General features: G+C 48.3%; 1 protein-coding gene across 4 annotated transcripts; it reads left to right on the top strand.

Annotated features, from left to right (window-relative positions):
• Window positions 1-717: 717 nt before the first annotated feature.
• On the top strand, window positions 718-17,760 carry SERPINA9 (serpin family A member 9). 4 transcript variants are annotated; one of them, XM_040478147.1, is made up of 5 exons: window positions 718-980; window positions 6,780-7,412; window positions 13,494-13,767; window positions 15,950-16,097; window positions 17,490-17,760. In XM_040478147.1, exons 1-5 carry the CDS (start codon window positions 740-742, stop codon window positions 17,691-17,693), a joined length of 1,500 nt encoding a protein of 499 aa, XP_040334081.1. In that variant the 5' UTR covers window positions 718-739; the 3' UTR covers window positions 17,694-17,760. The 4 variants fall into 4 exon arrangements, with proteins under 4 accessions (XP_040334081.1, XP_040334084.1, XP_040334083.1 ...); XM_040478150.1 differs by lacking the exon at window positions 718-980 and adding an exon at window positions 3,966-4,022; XM_040478149.1 differs by lacking the exon at window positions 718-980 and adding an exon at window positions 4,084-4,239.
• Window positions 17,761-17,992: the final 232 nt, after the last annotated feature.

Here is a 17,992-nt window from a genome sequence, read left to right as displayed (position 1 = left end):
TCGGCTCAGCTCATGATCTTGCGGGTTCCTGAGTTGGAGCCCCGCATGGGGGCTCTGTGCTGCCAGTGCAGAGCCTGCTTGGGATTCTCTCTCTCTCTCTCTCTCTCTCTCTCTCTCTCTCTGCCCCTCCCCTACTTGTGCCATCTCTCTCTCTCTCAAAATAAATAAACTTTAAAAAATATATGAAAAAAGTACCAAGATATAGCCAAATTTAAAAAGTGATGGGAAGATCCATATAAACCAGAAATGGGGCAGAATCATAAAGATGTGTGAGGTAGGCAGGAGATCTGACAGCCAGGAACAGAAGAGTCTAGAGCAGCCTGGGCGCAGCAGGAGAGGCCCCGAGGAGGTGGACAGATTTGGGATAAGGCTCCATCTAGATGGGACCTGGGATGGGCCCGTGGGATCTGCATCCGAGGCGTCATTTCTCCAGCAGCAGGATTGGTCTTGTGAATTTGGGGAGAACCAGGGGTTTGCTTTTCCCGGGACCCGAGGTGTTCAGAGCCAGAGATAAGAATATCTCTGAGAGCTTCAGAGAAGCCCCAGAGAGATTCTGTCTGCAACCTGAGCGGAAGTCGTGCGGGAAGGAAGCACCCAGCGCCCCTCACTCCTAAGTTGGCTCATCTTTCCCTGGAAAGTCTGACTCAGTAGTTCTAGGCGGGGCCTGGGAATGTGCATTTTAATGAGAACACAGGTTCTCCTGACAATTAACCCAGCCTGGGAAACTCCATCCTTCAGGATGCCAACCTGTCTCACCAACTGTAGGCCTTTACAAAAGTCCCTGGGTGTGGGCCAGTCAGCAGAGCCTGGCCCTCCGGGTTCCCTACATTCCTCCCACTGCCCTCCCACCTCCTCCCCCATCTTTATACTCCCTTTATTGTTCTCCCTCTCTCCCCGTCACTCACCGATTATGGTCCCTGCCCTGGAGGAAGCCACACAACATCCAGACTGTGCACTCGGGGAGACAGACACCCGAGGAGGTAAATTGCAATGGTTTGCTCCAGGTGTGGGCGAAGGGAGGGGCTGACTTTCTGTGGGATCTGGAAGACTCTGCGGGGTGAGAAGTTTGGAGCTGGAGCCGGCAGGATGCAAAGCAGCTTGTCAGAAGGGGAGGGAGGGGAGAGCAGCCTAGACAGACTGAGAGTCAAGTGCAACCATACAGCTCAGGGGGAAGAAATGACCGGGCCGTATTCATTCTACTGTAGTTCGTCTTTTTTTACTTCGTTTACGTAGAGTAAGGGGCACAAATATTTCTGCCTGTTATTTCTTCCAGGCTTTTCCCCTCCCACCCCCTCCTTGCCTAGGACTCCAGCTGCCCATCTGTTCGTCCGCTTGCTTTCATTTCACAGATCACTGGGGCTCTGGTATTTTCCTCCCCCCGCCTGCTCTCTTTAAAGTTTGGACAGCTCCTGTTGACGTGTTTTCAAGCTCACTGAGCTTTTCTTTCAACCATTTAGATTTTCTCTTATAATCTTTTTGGTCTGGATTTTGTTGTCTCTCTTTACAACGTGTTGACACTTGTTTTGGAACGGCCAACACAAGTACACGCAGGACTTTTGTTTGTTTGTTTGTTTAATCCTGTCCAGGATCTTATCATGGTTTATCATCTTCTCATGATAAAATGTTGCATTGCAGACCAAGTGTGTTAAGGTGTCTACAGCGGCTTTAAACTAAAGTTAGTTGAGCCCTAACGTCAAGATGTGACGCTTCTAGGGTCTCTGCTGAATGCCTTAGGTGCTCATTGACAGCCCACAACTGTGTCCAGTCGGAACCTCCCTCCCTCCCCGTGCTATGAGAACTCTGGAAATTGTTCTATATCTTCACGGTGGTTTTGGAGATTTGCTTTTGCTTTCGGACCGTCCTGGTGGAATTGCACTTTACGCACGCAGCGCTGAGTGTTTAGCTTCGGGCCGAGGCTAACGCACCCTTTTGCTGCACAAACCATAGCTGCTTCTGCTTTCCTAAACTCCTTGTATCTGGAAAGTGTCTTTAGACAGAATATGGGGACAATCACAGGGCTTCCCTCATTTGTTTGCCTTCTCTGCCTGTTGTCCAATGTCTGAATTGTCTCACATATTTTTTAGGGTCTCGATTATTTCATGTATTTTACCTAATTTTCTATGTTTTTAAATTTTGTAATGTTTATTTATTTTTGAGGTGGGGAGGGGCAGAGAGAGAGGGAGACAGAATCCAAAGCAGGCTCCAGGCTCAGCTGTCGGCATAGAGCCTGCCATGGGGCTCGAACCTATGAATCGTGAGTTCATGACGGGAGCCGAAGTTGGACACTCAACAGACTGAGCCACACAGGTGCCCCCAGTTTTCTTTTTTTTTTAAGTTTATTTATTTATTTCTTTTTGAGAGAGAGAGAGAGCACAAGCAGGAAAAAGGTAGAGAGAGGGGGAGAGAGAGAATCCCAAGCAGGCTCCATACTATCAGCTCAGAGCCGACGCAGGGCTCCATCTCAGGAACTGGAAGATCACGGCCTGAGCCGAAATCAAGAGTCAGACGCTTAACCCACCGAGCCACCCAGGCGCCCCTTTTGTCCAAGTTCAATGTCAGTTACTTTGTCTTGGCCAAAAATCTAAGTCAACTCCAATTTCATAGATGGGGATGCCATGTAAGTATCACCTTAATTAAGACCCTGCAAGGGTCTTTCTCGCTGATTTCCAAGCAGTATCACCTCTCAGAGGTAAATTGCACACTTAATTTATTTCAATTCATTCCTTCCTCAAACCCTTAACTGAGCCCTTTGTACTGGCCACACCATGAAGTACAGCAGGTACGAGAGGGACAAGTTCTCTGTGACTCCTTTAATTTTGCATCACACAAAGAAATGTGAAATTGTAGCCATGGTAAGTATCTCACTAAAAAATTAATAGTGCTGTAAAAACGTTTCGAGGGGGGAATTTTCCTCATCTGAGTGTCAGAGAACTTCCTTAAGGGTATGACATGACATAGGACCTAAACAGTAGAAAGACATTAATGGGAGGTGGGGGGAGGGCAAGGAAAGTTTGGTGAGGGCAGCAGGGCACAACGAAGATCACCTGTGAGGATCAAAAAAATGGGTACAACGGTTGGACGCAGCAGTCCCGAGCAAGGGGCTCTGACATCCGAACTGAAGTTAGAGGGGCCGGTGGATCCCAGGTTGTGCAGGCTGGATGGGACACTGGTACCAGCTCTGGAAAATGGGAGGCTACTGGAAGACGTGAAAAGAGGTAAGCGATGTGTCGGCGTGGACAAAGAGGAAGAAGGACACACAAAGATGAGCCCTGGGCTTGAATAACTAGGTGAACGAGAGCGCCGTGGACGGAGATGTTCAAAGAAAGTCTCAGTTGAAACTTTTACTGGGAGACGGGGTTTGGGAAACCGTGTGAGTTCAGTTAGGGTCTTACTGAGTTTCAGGTTCATTTGTGACATCAGGAGAAAGTATCAAGTAGGTGGTTAGAAATACAGAGTCCGTGGGGCGTCTGAGTGGCTCCGTCGGTTAAGCGTCCGACGGCGGCTCAGGTCACGATCTCGCGGTTTGTGAGTTCGAGCCCCGAGTCGGGCTCTGCTCTAGCAGAGGATTGGGATTCTCTCTCCTCCTCTCTCTGCCCCTTCCCTGCTCGTGTGTGTTCTTTCTCTCCCACTCTCTCTCAAAATAAATAAATGAACATTAAAAGAAACTTTAAGGGCGCCTGGGTAGCTCAGTTGGTTAAGTGTTTGACTCTTGGTTTTGGCTCGGGTCGTGATCTCACAGTGCGCGAGTTCGGGCACCCTGTCTGGCCCTGTGCTGGCAGCACGAAACCTGTTTGGGATTCTCTCTCTGCCCCTCCCCCCACCTTTCACACACACACACACACACACACACACACACTAAATAAATAAACTTAAAAAAGAGATACGGAGTTCAGAGGAAAGGTGTGGGCTGGGGATTAAAAATAATACGCAATTTGCTTTTCAGTCATGAAGCCCCGGGAGTGATGAGATCAGCGGAGGTGGAGAACACCGCAGAGGCCGGGCTCGAGACAGAAAGCACAGAGGTGACTCAGGAGGAGGAACAGAGGGAGAGGAGAAACAAACAGCAGGAGAATGTGGTGTCACAGAGCCATGGGGAGGGACTGGATAAGAAGAGGGGGGTGGCCTCCAGTGTCAGATGCTACCGGGAAGGCAGCTGAGGTGAACCCAGACGTGTTTGCAGGCTGGTCCCATCTCTGTGGACCCGGAGGCCAGACTGGAGTGGGCCAAGGGTGAGCGGAAGTGAGACCGTGAGGACCATGAAGGATCCGGGCCAGGATCCGGATCACAGCTCGTGAGGATTCGGGCCAGGATGGGGAGGACGGAGACAGGGCAGCAGCTATAAGGCAATGAGGGGCTGAAGAAAGGTGTTCACTGGGCTGATGGCGGGGGGCCATTCGTCTCAGCCGGGAACGTGTTTAAAGGCCGATGGCACGGACGTAGTTGAGGGGGAGCGTTTTAAGTACGGAAGAGAGAGGTGTGAGGGCCCCGGGACGGACAGACGGATGCTCTCTGAAGTTTGGAGAGGGGTGGAGGGGAGGAGTGAGATAGGTTCCTTTTCTGAGGGTCCTGCATGGGACGCAGGAGACGAGGCGGTCTGACATGTGTGCGTGTGTGTGTGCGTGTGTGTGTGCGCACGCACACGTGCATTCGTGGACGGCGAGGAATCCGTCGTAAGGAAACGGAAAAGACTGAGCTGCGCCCTCTAGTCCATGGGAGGGTGAGGTGACCGTGCTCTCCTGCCAGGCAAATAAAAATTGCAGACTGGGGATTCACCGCGGACCAAGCTGCCTTGCTGAGCCACAGTCTGTCCAACATTTGGCAAAGAAGGAGCAGGCGGGTGGGCTCTTCCAGGTCTGGGGCCTCACCAGGAGTGTGCGTCACAGGGAGGGTAGGGTTTTACAATGGAATGAAGCCCTCAGACAGTCGAGCTAGCTAAGGAGGCCGATGAGGACGGGGCAGGGGGGCGGGGCTGAGGGCCATGCCATCTTTCCAGGGAACTGGAACAGCTTTGTGCTTGAGGATGAGCTGGGGAGGTAAGTCGGAGCCCAACAGAGAAGGACTGCGAACGACAGGTGCTTGGCCTTTCCTCCCAAGGTCAGTGAGGAATCTGAGTAGCTGAGGGACACGTGAGCTTTGTGGCTAGAAAGCTCCCCCTGTCTGCAGTGTGGTTGAGTGACCGAAGCTGGGAGCCAAGTGGGGAATTGAGCAGGGGAGAGAAGGTGAACAGGGGGGGGGGGGGCCAGAGGGGCCCCGGCGGGGGGGAGGGGGAGAGGCCAAGTGTCAAAGGAGGTTGGATTTCAAGAGCCGAATGAACAAGCTTCTGTGGAGCTTTTCCTCAAGAGCATAAGGATCTCCCCCTTGAGACCCATGGCCACAGACCCCTTTGAGGCCACCTCCCTGGGGCTCAGAGAGAAGCAGCCACTTGCCTAAGGTCAGGACCATGAGGGGCCGAGATATTTACTAGTTGACTGCCTGGCAGGACTACTGGCCAGGCCGGTCTCCCCTGCTCAGCCCGGGACTTGGGACACGTAACCAATCTCCTCTGGCAAGGCCATGCCTGCTGATGGGGGTGTGGATCCTCGGCCTTAGCAGGTGCCCCGAGAGCCCCGCCCCCACCGGCACCCTGCCTCTTGTGTGGCGCCTCATCCCTGGGCATGGCTGGCCTTCTCATCCCTCAACCCCCTCCCTTCCCACAGTCGGGAAGATCCAGGGACAAGCCTGCCCTTCGCCTTGCTTCCAAGTGAGGAGGGCAAAATCACAACAGCAGCCACCCGGGGTGAGGGTTGGGGGGGAAGCAGCTTTGACCTCATGCCTTCCGCGGGCCAGACACGGCTCTGGGTGCTATACAGACCCTCTCACTTCTTCCTCGGAGCCGTCCTTCTTCACAGATGGGGGGTTGGGGGACACCCTGGGAGCGAGGGGGGGCACCCCGGGAGGACACGTGGCATAGCAGGGGTTGTGCGGGCCTCTGGTTCCAGGACAGCCTCCGGCCTGGGGTTTCCACTTTTTTTTTAAGTTCACTTATTTTGAAAAAGAGAGAGAGATCGCTTCTCGGCCTTTTGGCTAAGATCAAGTGGAGAAAGCGAGAGAGAAAGAGAGAGAGAGCACAAGTGGGGGAGGGTCAGAGAGAAGTAGAGACAGAATCCAAGCAGATGCTGCAATATCCCCGCAGAGCCCGATGCGGGACTTGAACTCACGACCGTGAGACCGTGAGACTCCTGACCTGAGCTGAGATCAGGAGTCGGACGCTTAACCGACTGGGCCACCCAGGCGCCCCCGGGGTGTCCACTTTTTGAGGGACATACCAGCAGATGCCTGGGGCAGGCGGTGGGCAGCCATGGAGAGCTGTGATCGTGTCCTCACAAAAGGGACCAAGACTATCTGGAGGGTTCTCTCAGGGGTAAGAGGGCGCGTCTGGCTGCGACGATTGGGACTGTACCATCTGGTTTCACTGTCTTACTTTCTGAACGATAAGCCTTCGGAGCAGAAACAGCAAAGCGCGTGGGATCTGAGATTGTGGCTTTAAGACCCGGCTTTGAATCCCAGACAGAACACGACCCAGCTGCGTGGCCTAAATCACACAACCTCTCTGAGGCCTGTTTCTTGGTTTGTAAGACAAGGACAACAATAACATCTGCATCAGGGGGGTTGCGAGAGCTTTGTTCACCGTCCAGTGTGTCCCGGTTCTATCACGAATGGGGGTGGGGTGTCACAAGGTCTCTGATTCCAGGCTGGACGCTCGGCTTACCTTCCCTCGGTGGTCCTTTCCTCTCTTGCAGACTTGTTTCGTCCCAAAATGGCCTCTCCCTTTTATCGACTTTTCCTGGTTGTCAGCATCTGTGCTCCGGTCTACTGTGTACCCCCATCCAGTGGCCCCTGCCCTTCCCCCACAAGGAACAGCGCTACCCCCTGGGTATCTTCCAGCAACACCAACTTTGCCTTCCGCCTCTACCGGAGGCTGGTTTTGAAGACTCCGGATCAGAACGTCTTCTTCTCCCCCCTGAGTATCTCCGCTTCCCTGGCCACGCTCTCCCTCGGGGCCCGCTCAGCCACCAAGACCCAGATCCTCCAAGGCCTGGGGTTCAACCTCACACACGAGCCGGAATCCGCCATCCACCGGGCCTTCCAGCACCTGCTCCACTCACTCAGTGTCCCCAGCAAAGGCCTAGACTTGAGGATGGGAAGCTTCCTCTTCATCAAAAAGGAGCTGCGGCTACAGACAAATTTCTTGGACGACGTCAAGAGGCTGTATGATTCGAAGGTCTTTTCTACAGATTTCTCCAGCACCTCCACCACCCGGAAGAGAATCAACAGCTATGTGGAGAAGGAGACCAAAGGGAAGGTTGTAGACTTAATCCAAGACCTTGACCCTCTGACGGCCATGGTCCTGGTGAACCCCGTTTTCTTTAAAGGTAAGGCTCTGACGTCCGACTTCAGCCGGGTCACGATCTCGCGGTCCGTGAGTTCGAGCCCCGCGTCGGGCTCTGGGCTGATGGCTCAGAGCCTGGAGCCTGTTTCCGATTCTCTGTCTCCCTCTCTCTCTGCCCCTCCCCCGTTCATGCTCTGTCTCTCTCTGTCCCAAAAATAAATAAACGTTGAAAAAAAATTTTTTTTTTAAAAAGAAAAGGTAAGGCTCTGAGAGGCTGATTTTGATTTTAATGTTGTTTCTTTTTACCCCCAGTTGAATAAGCAAACTAGACAAGCCCTAGACAGCACGGTGAAGTAAGGGGAAGCCTGAGTTTGAATCAGCTGTGTCAGAAGCTGGCTGCATGAGACCTCCTGTTCCCTCTGCTAGCTTTAGTTTATCAATTACGGTGGTGGGGGGGTCATTCAGCTCTGTGTCTGGATAGCCTGATTATGCGTCCTGAGAGGCTGACCCTGGCCTCCATGGACAGCCCAGCAAATCCAAAGGTGAGAGCACTTTTATAGGTGGATGTGTAGACTGGCCAGTGTATGGAAGTGTAGACAGTCCAGCTTAACTGCCATTCACACCCCCTGGGCAAATGTCTCGAGCTTTACAGTTTGCAAAGACACTGTGCTGCCACAGAATGGACAACGGCTTTGAAGTCGGACAGCCCTGGGTTCGGATTCCACCTCTACCCCTTACTTGCTCCATGATCCCGGGCATGTGCCTAATGTGTGAGTCTCTCTACTAACTGGATGGGTGATGATACAGCCAGCACCATGGGCTTTTGCTTCTGCCGGTGTGCTGGACACTCAGGGCTGAGTTATCATGGATGCCATTGTACCATCCCTCCCTGCTTCTCCTCTCTCTCCTCCCCTTCCTTTCTCCCTCCTGCTGTCCCCCTACCCCCCATTTATCTTTCCCTCTATCTACCCGCTCACCTTTCCACCCATTTCTCCATCCATTCTGCAAGGAGGGAGGGGAAGGAAAAAGAATCAATACGCCATGAGCCCCTGTTATGTCCTCTGTGCTTTATCTACGTTGTTCATTTAACTTAATCTTATTTTCTTCTTGAAATATAAGTCACACAGCACGAAATTCGCTATGTTAAATGTACAGTTCAGTGCGTCTTGTTTTTAGTACACCCACAAGGTTGTGCAACTATGTCCATACATGACTCCAGAACATTTCCATCACCTCTCCGTGAGCACTCACTCGTCATTTATGTTCTTCCTCAGAAACAAGAATACACTTTCCGTTTCTATAGTTTGCCTCTTCTGGACATTTCATATAAATAGAATCCTTTAATATGTGCAGGGTTTTGTGGGGACACAGTTTTCAATTCCTTATGCCAAGGAGCATGCTTGCAGGACTGTTTGGCAAAAACATGCTTGGTTTGGAAAGAGACCACCAAACTGTCTTCCAAAGTGGCTGTACCGTTTTTGCATTCATGCCAGTGATGTGTGAGAGTTCCTGTTGCTCCACAGCCTTGCCAGCACTTGGTGTTGTCAGTGTTCCAGATCTGGGCCACGTGAATGGGTGTTTTGTTGATATCTCGTTGCTGTTTCAATTTGCATTTCCCCGGTGACATATGACATGGAGCATCTTTTCATCTTTATCTGTCACCTGCCTGTCTTCCTTGACAAGGTATCTGTCAAGGTGGTTAGCCCACTTTTTTAATCCAGTCATATGTTTTTCTCATTGCTAAGCTTTAAGAGTTCTTAGTATATTTGGAATAACAGTCTCTTATCAGGTGCCTCTGTTACAAATATTTTCTCTTAGTCTGTCGCTTGGCTTTTCATTTTCTTAACATTGTCTTTCACGGAGCAGAAGTTTTAAATTTTAATGAAGTTTGGCTTACCAGTGATTTCTTTCATGGATTGTGCCTCTACTGTTGTATCTACACATTTTTTGCCATACCCAGGGACATCTAGTTTTTTTCCTATATTATCTTCTACGTGTTTTATGTTTAGGTCTGTGGTCCGTTTTGAATTAATTTTTTTAAAAAATTTTTAATGTTTATTTTTGACTGAGAGAGAGGGGCAGAGTGTGAGTGGGGGAAGGGCAGAGAGAGAGGGAGACACAGAATCTGAAACAGGCTCCAGGCTCTGAGCTATCAGCGCAGAGCCTGATGCGGGGCTCGAACTCACAAGAGTTGTGAGATCATGACCTAAACTGAAGCTGGTCGCCCAACCAACTGAGCCACCCAGGTGGCCCATTTTGAGTTAATTTTTTATGAACGATGTAAAGTACGTGTCCAGATTCTTTTTTTTTCTCTTTGCATACAAATGCTAGTGGTCCCAACACCATTTATTGAAAAGACTATTTTTGCTCTATTATATTGGTTTTGATCCTTTGTCAAAGATCAGTTGGCTATCTTTACATGGGTCTGTTTGTAAGCTCTCTCTTTGTTCCATTGATCTAGTTGTGTATTCTTCACCAATACCACACTGTCTTGAGTACTACAGCCTTATAGTAAGTCTTGAAGTTGGTTAGTGTGAGTGCTGCAACTTTGTTCTTCTTCAGTAATGGATTGCCTATTCTGGGTCTTTTGCTTTTGATATAAACTTTAGTATTAGTTTGTTAATATCTATAATATAACTTGCTAGTATTTTGACTGAGATTGCATTGAATCTATAGATCATGTTGGGAAGAATTGACATCTTAACAATATTGAGACTTTGTATTCATGAACATGGAATATCCTTCTATTCATTTAGTTCTTTGATTTCATTATCTGAGTTTTGTAATTTTCTTCATATAGATCTTGCATGTATTTTGTTAGATTCATACCTAAGTATTTTTTTGGATGCAAATGTAAGTCGTATTATGTTTTTAATTTCAAACTCCACTTATTCATTGCTGGCATATGGAAAAGCAATTGACTTTTGTATATTAACCTTGTATCCTGCAACTTTGCTATACTCCCTCATTAGTTCCATGGATTCTTTTGTTTGTTGACTCTTGGGTTTTCTACATAGATGATCATGTCATCTGCAAACAAAGAAAGTTTTACTTCTTCTTTCCCAACCTGTATACACTCTATTTCTTTTTTCTTATCTTATTGCATCAACTAGAACTTCCAGTAAAATGTTGGACAGGAGTGGCAAGAGGGGACATCCTTGCATTACACCTGACCTTAGTGGGAAAACTTTGAGTTTCTCACCATTAAGTATTATATCAGCTGTGGGCTTTTCGTAGCTATTTTTTTTTTATCAAATTGAAGAAGTTATTCCTTTATTCCTAGTTTATTGAGAATTTTTATTATGACTGGTGTTGGATTTTGTCGAATGCTTTTGCTTCATCTATTCATATGATTAATTTTTCTTGCTTAGCTTCTTGATATGATGGATTGTATTAATTTATTTTCAAATGTTGAACCAGCCTTACAAACCTGGAAAAAACCCCATTTGGTTGTGGCACATAATTATTTTTATACATTATCGGATTTGATTTGTTAGTATTTTGTGCAGGATTCTTATATCTGTGTTCATAAAAGACACTGGTCTGTAGTTTTCTTGCAATGTCTTTGTCTGACTTTGGTATTAAAGTAATGCTGGCTTGATAGAACAAATTAGGAAGTATTTTCTCTGCTTCTATCCTCTGAAAGAGATTGTAAAGAATTCGTATAATTTCTTTCTTTTTTAAAATGTTTTTATTTACTTTTGAAGGAGAGAGAGAGACAGACAGAGCATGAGCAGAGGAGGTGCGGAGAGAGAGAGGGAGACACAGAATTCGAAGCAGGCTCCAGGCTCTGAGCTGTCAGCACAGAGTCCGATGTGGGGCTCGAACTCACAAACTGTGAGATCATGACCTGAGCCGAAGTCAGACACTTAACCAATTGAGCCATCCAGACGCCCCTATAATTTCTTTCTTAAGTGTTTGGTAGAATTCACTAGTGAATCCATCTGGGCCTGGTATTTCCTATTTTGGAAGGTTTTAATGATTGCCAATTTCTTTGATAGATATAGACCTATTCATATTGTCTATTTCTTCTTATTTAAGGTTTGGAAAATTGGAATATTTCATCTCAGTTATCAAATTTGTGGGCATAGAGTTGTTTGTAGTATTCCTTTATTTTCCTTTAATGTCCATAAGATCTTTTTCAGTGTCCCTTCTTTTATTTCTCATATTAGCAGATTGGCTTTTTCTTGTGTATGGCCCATACTTTCTTTTTATGCCTCATATTTTTTTGTAAAAGCTGGATTTTTAAAATAATGCAATGTTGCAGCTCTGAAAATCAGATTTACCTCATCCCAAGGATTTGTTGTTTTTGCTTGTTGCAGTAGTTGTTTCTTGAGTGCCTTTTCCGAACTAATTCTTTAAAGTCTATACTTTGTCATGTGTGGCCACCAAAGTGTCTTCTTGGTTAGTCAAGTGGTTAGTTATGACTGGGCAGAGATTTTTTTTTTTATTATTTTTTTTAATGTTTATTTATTTTTGACACAGAGAGAGAGAGACAGAGCATGAGCTCGGGAGGGGCAGAGAGAGAGGGAGACACAAAACCTGAAACAGGCTCCAGGCTCTGAGCTGTCAGCACAGAGCCCGATGCGGGGCTCAGACTCACAGACTGCGAAATCATGACCTGAGCCGAAGTCGGACGCTCCACCTACGGAGCCACCCAGGCGCCCCCTTGGGCAGAGATTTCTTAAGTGCTTGGACCAAACAAATCTCCTAGTCTTTGCTGAGGACTCTTGTGTGCATGGGGGGCTGATGTGTCATCAACACTCAGCCAGGCAGTTTATAACTCTGACTCAGTCTTCACTTTCTATCTCTGCAGACCCTCAAGGTCAGCCGTAAGTGAGAACTTACAGCCTTCTCATATGTTTTCTCAAATAGGCACACAGCTTTACACATGCATGAAGCTTCTAAATGCCCAGGATATAATGGAGGTTTCCAAAGCTCCAACGGACATCTTATGCCTCAGCTTTTCCTTCTAGAATTTTTTATCACTTTGTTGTTTGCCCCATCTGTTATCCCCACCCAGGCAACCATAAAACTAAAACGTTTGTCTGTAATTGTTTCTAGCAAAAAACTTCCAGCCCCCTGGGGAGAAGGCTTTGATCACTGACTGTGCACCAATCAACCTTGGAAGTGAGATCTTCCAGTTAACTATCCGACGGGTCAAGTGATAATAATTCTTCGAAAATGAGACTTTGAAAGACCTCCAGGTCAATCGCTCTCCCAATGGTAGTGGGAACACAGGCTGCTATTTGTCAAGGCTACTGCTGAGCTAGAGAGTAGAGGACAGGACTGGCACAAGTTAAAATAACCACAAAATTGACTGTTCTTTCTGAAATTCGGCCATTTGTCTTGAATCAACTCTCCCTAGGTTGCTACAAGGCTTTGATTAATTTCCAGAGTTCCAAAGAAGTTGCTTCTGAATATGTTTGCCAGTTTTCCTTATTGTCTTTAGGGAAGGGTGGCAATGCAGAGGTCATTACTCTTGTCGTTTTTGCAGATGTCACCCCCCACCCCTATCCCCAGCCTGTCCTGTTAACCTTTTTGACTCGTTCATTGTTTGCCTCAAGTGTTCTCTACTGCCCCTGGCAGCTGCAAAATGTATCACTGCCTGTGACTGCTTTTGACTAATTTCCTCTGAGGAATAGAGTTTTTTGCATTGGTTGAGCTCCAAATCAGATCAAGTACAGACAGTTCTGCAAATGATGCCTCCCAGGGAAGCACAGGATAGGTCAAATAACAGTGTTTAGGGATTGAGTCTTTGAATGGGTTCCAGCCCTATTTTTTCCCTCCTGGGGCTGCCAGGTTTCTGGATTTCACTGGAAATGCACACTCTTGTTGTTCAAGTCTCCTGAAGAGTTAGGACATGGGGAATGGAACTAGGGCAAGTTAAAATACCCCAAAGTTCACCTTCTTCCCAAGATTTAGCTGCTTCACTTGAATAAACCATTCCCTAATTTGCCGAAAGAGTTTGGTTAATTTCTAGAGTTCTAAGAAAGCTCATTCTGATCATTGTTGGCAATTCTCCCATTGCTTTTATGGAGGAGAGAGTTTTCAGAGATCCTGACTTCATCATTTTTGCTGACAGCACTTTGACACAAAGACCTCTCTTTTCTCTCTGTGCCAGCCAAGTGGGAGAAGCCCTTTCACCCTGGATATACAAGAAAGAGCTCTCCGTTCCTGGTGGGCCAGGGGGCCACTGTGAAGGTCCCGATGATGCACCAGGTGGAACAATTTGCTTTTGGGGTGGATCCGGAGCTGAGCTGCTCTGTACTACAGATGGAATACAGTGGCAACACCGTGGCCTTCTTTGTCCTCCCTGGCCAGGGCAAGATGAGGCAGCTGGAACAGGCCTTGTCAGCCAGGACACTGAGGCGATGGAGCCTCTTACTCCGGAAGAGGTGGGAATCTGTGTCCATTTCCAGACTCCTAGGGCAGGTGATGGTGTACACCCAAGCATGGGGCAAGGGATGAGGACGTACATCCAAGGGTGGCAGCTGTTGAGTAATCGCTCCTGCCAACTGAGCGGCCGCTGCACGCTGGATGGTGAACTTGGTGCCGTGTGTGTGTGTTCCCACTTGAACTTCACAGTCACCCGACAGGTGAAGAACACTGGAGCACTGTCACCCCCACCCACACGTAAGGAAGTCGAGGCTCGGAGAAGGGAGGTGAATTGCCCACAGCCACGTAACTAATATGTCCTTGCAAAGCTCTTCCGTCATGGCTAGCAGAACTCACCCTATCAGCCAATCCAATATTAAACTCCATGGACTGATTCCATAAAAATAAATAAGCAAAGAAAGCATTGATGCTCACCTATAAAATGAGAATCATGATATTACTGAGCCCATAAGTTGTGGAAAAGATAAAACGAGTTACTGTGCATAAAGTACTTAGCTGATTAGTTCTTTCTTTTCCTTTTCCCTTTCAAGTTTTGTATTTTATTTTTTGTTTTAAGTTTATTTATTTAGTTTGAGAGAGAGAGAGAGAGAAAGAATGAGCTGGGTAGGGGCAGTGAGAGAGGGAGAGAGAGAAAGCATCGGGCTCCACACTGCCAGGACAGAGCCCAACGCGGTGCTTGAACCCACGGACTGTGGGATCATGACCTGAGCCGAAATCAAGAGTCGTTTGCTTAGCTGACTGAGACACCCAGGCACCCCAGATTATTATTAGTTCTGTAACCATTATGGAGAGTATCAAGAGGATGTTAACCATAAGATACAAAGGACTATCAAGGCCTCACATACAATCTCTTAGCAATATTTTCTTGGCATTCTTGGCATCATTCCCAGGTGCCCACAGTCCAAGAGGAGAGAAGACAGGGCCAAGAGAAAGACAAAGATCAATGCCCAGGGGGAGGCAGGCAAAGTGCTAAGGAGCTTCAGAGCAAAGAGAGATCACTTTTAGCAGAGACGGAAGAAGGCTTCAAAGAGATGGTACATTGGAGTCAGGAGCATAGATAGGACGTGAAGGGATGGATGGGACATAGAGGCTGAGGCAGGGCGCTTTTGGCAAAGGAAACAGCCCTGGCAAAGAGGTGAAGTTGGGAATTAAGGAACACTGTAGGATCCTTCAGAGGTTTCTTCTCTTTTCTGACTGCAACCAGGGCTGGACAGAGGAGGCAGCAGGGAGGCTGGGGCAGGGGGCGGTTCATAAAGAGCGGCAGACAGCTCAGGGAGGAGATGGCCAGGCGGGTGCTGGAGAAGCAAGAGGGAAGAGAGAGCTGTCCATTGTGCTGATGCCCATCAATGAGGACTTGAGTGTCCATCCAACACTTTTGTGCTTTCAGTTTTGTGACTCACCGAGTACATGACCTTGCGCAAAGCACTAAAAGTAAGTTTTGACATCTTTAAAATGGAAATGACTAAAATTATCTGGGACGATGCCTGGCGCATAGTAAATGCTCAGTAAATGCAGGCTGTTCATTCTTGGTTCAGGGAAATTATTGCTGAGGAAGAAAAACTTATGTTGACCTGGAGGGATGTGTTATCCCACGTAGTAGCCACTAGCCCCCTGTAGTTATATAAATTTAAGTTAACTAAAATAAGTAAAACAAAAAAAAAATGTTTTCCTCACTGGCACTAGCCACATTTAAGCTGTTCAGTATAACCATGCATGGCTAATGGCTAAAATGTGGAACAGCACAAATAGAGACTATGTCCACCCTTGCAGAAAGTTCTGTTGGACTCTGCTGCTCTCAGGGGTTAGCAGAGTTTGTCTCAGGAGGGGCTGGGGGTGGGGGATGTGCTGGGCCAGGGACGGCAGACACACTTCCATCACTGCCTGGTGTCCCCCATTGGTTTCTGCCATAGGCTCCCTTGCTGGATCCCCGTGTATTCTCTGTACCTTCCTTCATTAGGGCCCTCCCTTTCATCTCATTTATCTCCAGGGCCAGACTTGCCCCTAGATAGGGGGCTTTACCTCCAGAGCAACCTGGGTTGGTTGTCTGGGATGTATTGACTACTTCAGCAGCAGCCAGCAATACCTAGAGGAAGAACAGAGTCTCCCGAAATGCCACCTAGAAGCAGAGATAGAGAGCAAGGGGCTCATGACCTCACTTTTTCCTTTTCTCCATCTCTGCAGGTGGATAGAGGTGTTCATTCCGAAATTTTCCATTTCTGCCTCCTATGACCTGGAAACCATCCTCCCGAAGATGGGCATCTGGGATGCCTTTAATAATAATGCTGATTTTTCTGGAATCACAAAGACAGACTTCCTGCAGCTTTCCAAAGTGAGTTGGTCCACGAGAACATTTGCCTGGGCAGGGAGAGCAGGAAGAGTTTACAGTACCTGGCTAATCGAGCTCTCACATCTCACTGATAAGGAAACGCAGACCCTGAGAGGCACAGTGACTTCTCTGGGGCAGAAGTTGGGCCGAATTTCATGGCTGCCAGGCCTGTCTGTGGCTTTACGACCATCATACCTCTGATACACAGGCAACTTTTATCCCTCTTCAAACAAGTGTTCCTAAGGTCCAACCACACAGTTCTGTGAAAATCAGTCCTGTCTGGGGAAAGCAACTCTGCTGCCTCGATACCCATGCAGATAAGCAGATGCCCCCTGGCATTCGACCTCGCCCCTGAAGCCTGGGACTTCACACTGCAGTCAAATTGGCTGCCCATGGGCCATTACTACCCTGTAGATGGGTTGTGTGTGACCTCTGGTATTAAAAAGAAAGAGAGCCAACTTCCATCATGTAGGATATTGTACCTGAAATTATAGATTTCTGACCGTCTTGAAACAAATCTCTGAGTCCAATTCCCGCATGGCAACAGTGAGCCCAATGCCCTACAATAGCACCCATCAGCCGGAGCTGAGCTGTGAGTGTCCCTTTTAGTGAGGGTGCACCCTCCAGGTCCCCTGTGGGCTCCCTGCTCTGACAAGAGGTCTCCCTGTCTAGTCCTTGTCTGCTCATGGGTTTCTGATCCCCAACTTAAAAGTGTATTTTGATAATACAAATAATGGTCAGAAGTGTCCCTGGGTCATGGAAGGGGAGCTTTGTCATTGGCGTCCGGGGAAAGATTACGGAGGTCCCGATGGAATACGGTGGGCGTGATGGTCCTTTTCCCATTACGTGTTCATGGGCACATCTGAACAATAATGACTGTCATTGTTGGGAGTCCTCAGGCCCCCCTGAAGCTTGGGAGAACATGAGCCCCAGGGTAAGTCTCTTTCCTAGGAGACCCAGAAGGGATCCAGCACTTAATAACACCTCCTTATGTCTCCAGGGCACGCATGTAGCAACACTCCCGCACACATACTTTGTGTGATCTCCTTTAATTCACCCAATGACCTTGTGGGATATACACCATTATGATGACCCTTCCAGAGATTTGGAGAGTGAAGCCTGCAGCATCTAAATATCTTTTGCAACAATAAGTGGCAGAACTGGGAGTCAAACCTGGGTCATTTCTGGTGTGAATTTGTAACCACTCAACTCCACGCTTAAAGACCAGTGGACCGGTACCAATGACAGCTGCAAACCTAATGCCAGGCACCTGGCATAATAAGGTTGAAGCCCCTCGAGGCGTGGCATCGCCATTCCCAGGCAGAACCCCAAAGCTCAGTTAAGTAAAGGTGCCCCTCCCCCGGGGACCACTGACGTTTGTTTTTTCCCTGGCAGGTTGCCCACAAGGCTGTGCTGGACGTCAGCGAGGAGGGGACCGAGGCCTCAGCAGCCACCGCCACCAAGCTCATAGTCCGGTCAAAGGACAGCCCCTCTTACACCGTCATCCGCTTCAATAGGTCCTTCCTGCTGCTGCTGATAAACAAAGCCACAGAGGCCATTCTCTTCCTAGGGAAAGTTGAAAATCCGACTAAATCCTAGGTGGAACTATCCTGCTGGCTGCGTACAGGTTGAAAATGTCCAGGAAATAAACCACGTTGTATGATGCTCCCGGTGTGACTTTAGGACGTGTCCCCTCCCGCTCTCAGGGTCCATTTGACCCTGGCAGATTTTCTTGGGGGATGCCGCTTTTAAGGCTCAGTCATCAGATCCGCAGAGATTGGGGCCTCAAACCAAAGCTTATCAACCCCCAATCAGTGCTCTACAAATCCCGCCAGGTAACTAGCTTCATGGGTGTTTCTGGTTGGCATATTCCCATTCCTCGGAGCCCCTGGGCATGG

This window comes from Herpailurus yagouaroundi, unplaced genomic scaffold (assembly GCF_014898765.1).
Source record: "Herpailurus yagouaroundi ecotype Mexico unplaced genomic scaffold, PumYag 141, whole genome shotgun sequence".
NCBI classification, from domain to species: domain Eukaryota; kingdom Metazoa; phylum Chordata; class Mammalia; order Carnivora; family Felidae; genus Herpailurus; species Herpailurus yagouaroundi.
Note: the sequence above shows the minus strand (reverse complement) of the source record. Positions and strands in the feature narration are given on the sequence as shown.

Bases quoted from the DNA above. Each gene is read 5' to 3' on its own strand.
- SERPINA9 (XM_040478147.1), top strand. From the start codon at position 740: ATGCCAACCTGTCTCACCAACTGTAGGCCTTTACAAAAGTCCCTGGGT. The intron at 7,413-13,493 runs GTAAGGCTCTGA...TCTCTGTGCCAG, and splicing joins GAACCCCGTTTTCTTTAAAG to CCAAGTGGGAGAAGCCCTTT. The intron at 13,768-15,949 runs GTGGGAATCTGT...CCATCTCTGCAG, and splicing joins AGCCTCTTACTCCGGAAGAG to GTGGATAGAGGTGTTCATTC.